Raw genomic sequence first — 2,028 nt, forward strand, 5'->3', positions numbered from 1 at the left:
ATGGCTGTTTTAGCCGAATTCACTGTTATCAATGAAGAGCTGGCCATCTTGTGTCATATGCTTCCAGCACCTCCTCCTCGGGGTACTGAATTGGTCGAAACTCGTATTCGTAATGGCCAAATTCCTCGTAACCTCTACAAGGACCGCGGCACATGGTTGATTCACATTCATGTCAAAACCACCAATATCACTGGCAACCTTTCATTTGTACCCACACTCTGTCCTCCTCGCCTTGCCAAGTTATTGGATTGGTATCTTTTAATTGCTCGACCACTGGAGACATTACTTGCTGCTCAAGTATATGACTCAGAATTCACACCACTTTATCATGAATTCCTTTTCTGTCAGCATGGTCATGTTCTCACCTCTCGTCAGTTTTCTGTTCTAATGGAACAGTATACTGCTCGCTTTATGGGTATTTCACTTAATCTACGCACTTGGCGACATATGGCTATTTCCATACAACGGGAATACATTGGTGAACAAGACACCATTGTCAACAATCTTGGAGATCTTCTTGCCAATCATAGCACCAATCAAGCACGCCGCACCTATGCTCGTGAAGTTGGATCTTTGCCTTTCCTAACCACAGATGCCATGCTGGAAAGCCGTGACATATGCAACTTCTGGCATGATGTACTTGGATGGGGATCCAACTTGCCTCCAATTCCTCATCGTCTTCTCCATCGATTAAGGACATCCTCCACCACTATGGATCCAACAACCTTTCATACTAGTGATTTCAAGGAAGAAATTAAAGGCATGGTTAATGGAGCAGTTACCATTGGAATAGGGAATCTAAAGCATCAGCTTGAAGACATGTTAGCAAATGCCTTTGCCAAAGGATTTGCTAGTCGTGTCAGTGGATCAACTGCTACTACCAGTATGTGTTATTTCTTTCTTATTATACTCTATTACTGACACAATTTATGATTTAAGGTAATAATGGCCTTGCCATGCTTTCCCCCATTAATAACAACAATTATATATTGGATCATCAATTGCAGACTCATGCCCCACAAGCTATCCAGCCTCAACATCCTGCACCGCTTATTCATATTCCTAATTCCATTTCCACCATTTTATCACCACTACCAGTGGATCTTTCTCAAGCATCCCTTGAATATGCCACTCAAGTTAAGCCAGCAATAGCAACCACAGTCACTCATACCCTTGCCAGTAACACTCCTAACTACTTTCTTGACGATAAACTCTTTTATACTCATCTTGGAGAACATCTCAAGCTTGCTACTCCTCAACCAGACCAAATGTTACGTCTTCTCAAGTGGGCCCGTCAGGATTCAAGGGTTACATTCAAGTCAGAGGCACAAATGCAAATGCTTTTCTACATCATCAAGCGGGACTGTAACCTAATGGTGGTTTTGCCCACTGGTGGTGGTAAAAGTCTAGCCTGGGAAGTGCCTGGCAAGATGGCAGAGCCAAAGCTTATCACCATCATCATGATTCCCTTTCTACCATTGATTGATGATCAACTTCGACGTAGTGCTGCATCCAGAATTGTGGCAGCCAAGTGGAACTCAGCTGCTCCACCCACAAATCCCAAACTACGCTTGCTTTTTGCCTCATATGAATCACTGGCAACCAGTACCTTTATTGGGTATGTCTGTTGTGATTTGGACTTAGATTTAACCTAACAATCAAATAGTTGGATCAAACTACATCAAGAGAACATTGCTCGGCTCATCTTTGATGAAAGTCATGAACCTTTGGTCTCTGGCAACTATCGACCCAAGATGCAAATGCTTACAGTGGTTCAAGAGTTCACATTTCCCAAGGTTTATCTTACTGCAACCATGCCACCAGACACTCTTCGTCCCTTTTGTCAGCTAATGGGTGCAGATCCACGCTTTCTGCATCTTATTCGTGCTGCCACCAATCGGCCTGAACTACGCTATCATGTGGTCCTTTCAGAATATCAAGAAAAGGGTGAAACCATGGCCATGGAGTTGGTTCAATACTTGGATCAGCATCATATCAAGCCAGACTCTCGTGGATTGATCTTTTGTC

The 2,028-nt window shown here is 43.3% G+C and overlaps 1 protein-coding gene across 1 annotated transcript; it reads left to right on the forward strand.

Moving 5' to 3' along the window:
• POSPLADRAFT_1161584 (hypothetical protein) lies at positions 1 to 2,019 on the forward strand (the record flags this gene model as incomplete). Its single annotated transcript, XM_024487685.1, has 4 exons — positions 1 to 858; positions 1,008 to 1,618; positions 1,667 to 1,796; positions 1,933 to 2,019. The coding sequence occupies 4 exons, from the start codon at positions 1 to 3 to the stop codon at positions 2,017 to 2,019; spliced, it is 1,686 nt and encodes a 561-aa protein (XP_024332796.1).
• Positions 2,020 to 2,028: the final 9 nt, after the last annotated feature.

Source organism: Postia placenta (assembly GCF_002117355.1).
Source record: "Postia placenta MAD-698-R-SB12 unplaced genomic scaffold POSPLAscaffold_82, whole genome shotgun sequence".
Taxonomy (NCBI): domain Eukaryota; kingdom Fungi; phylum Basidiomycota; class Agaricomycetes; order Polyporales; family Adustoporiaceae; genus Rhodonia; species Rhodonia placenta.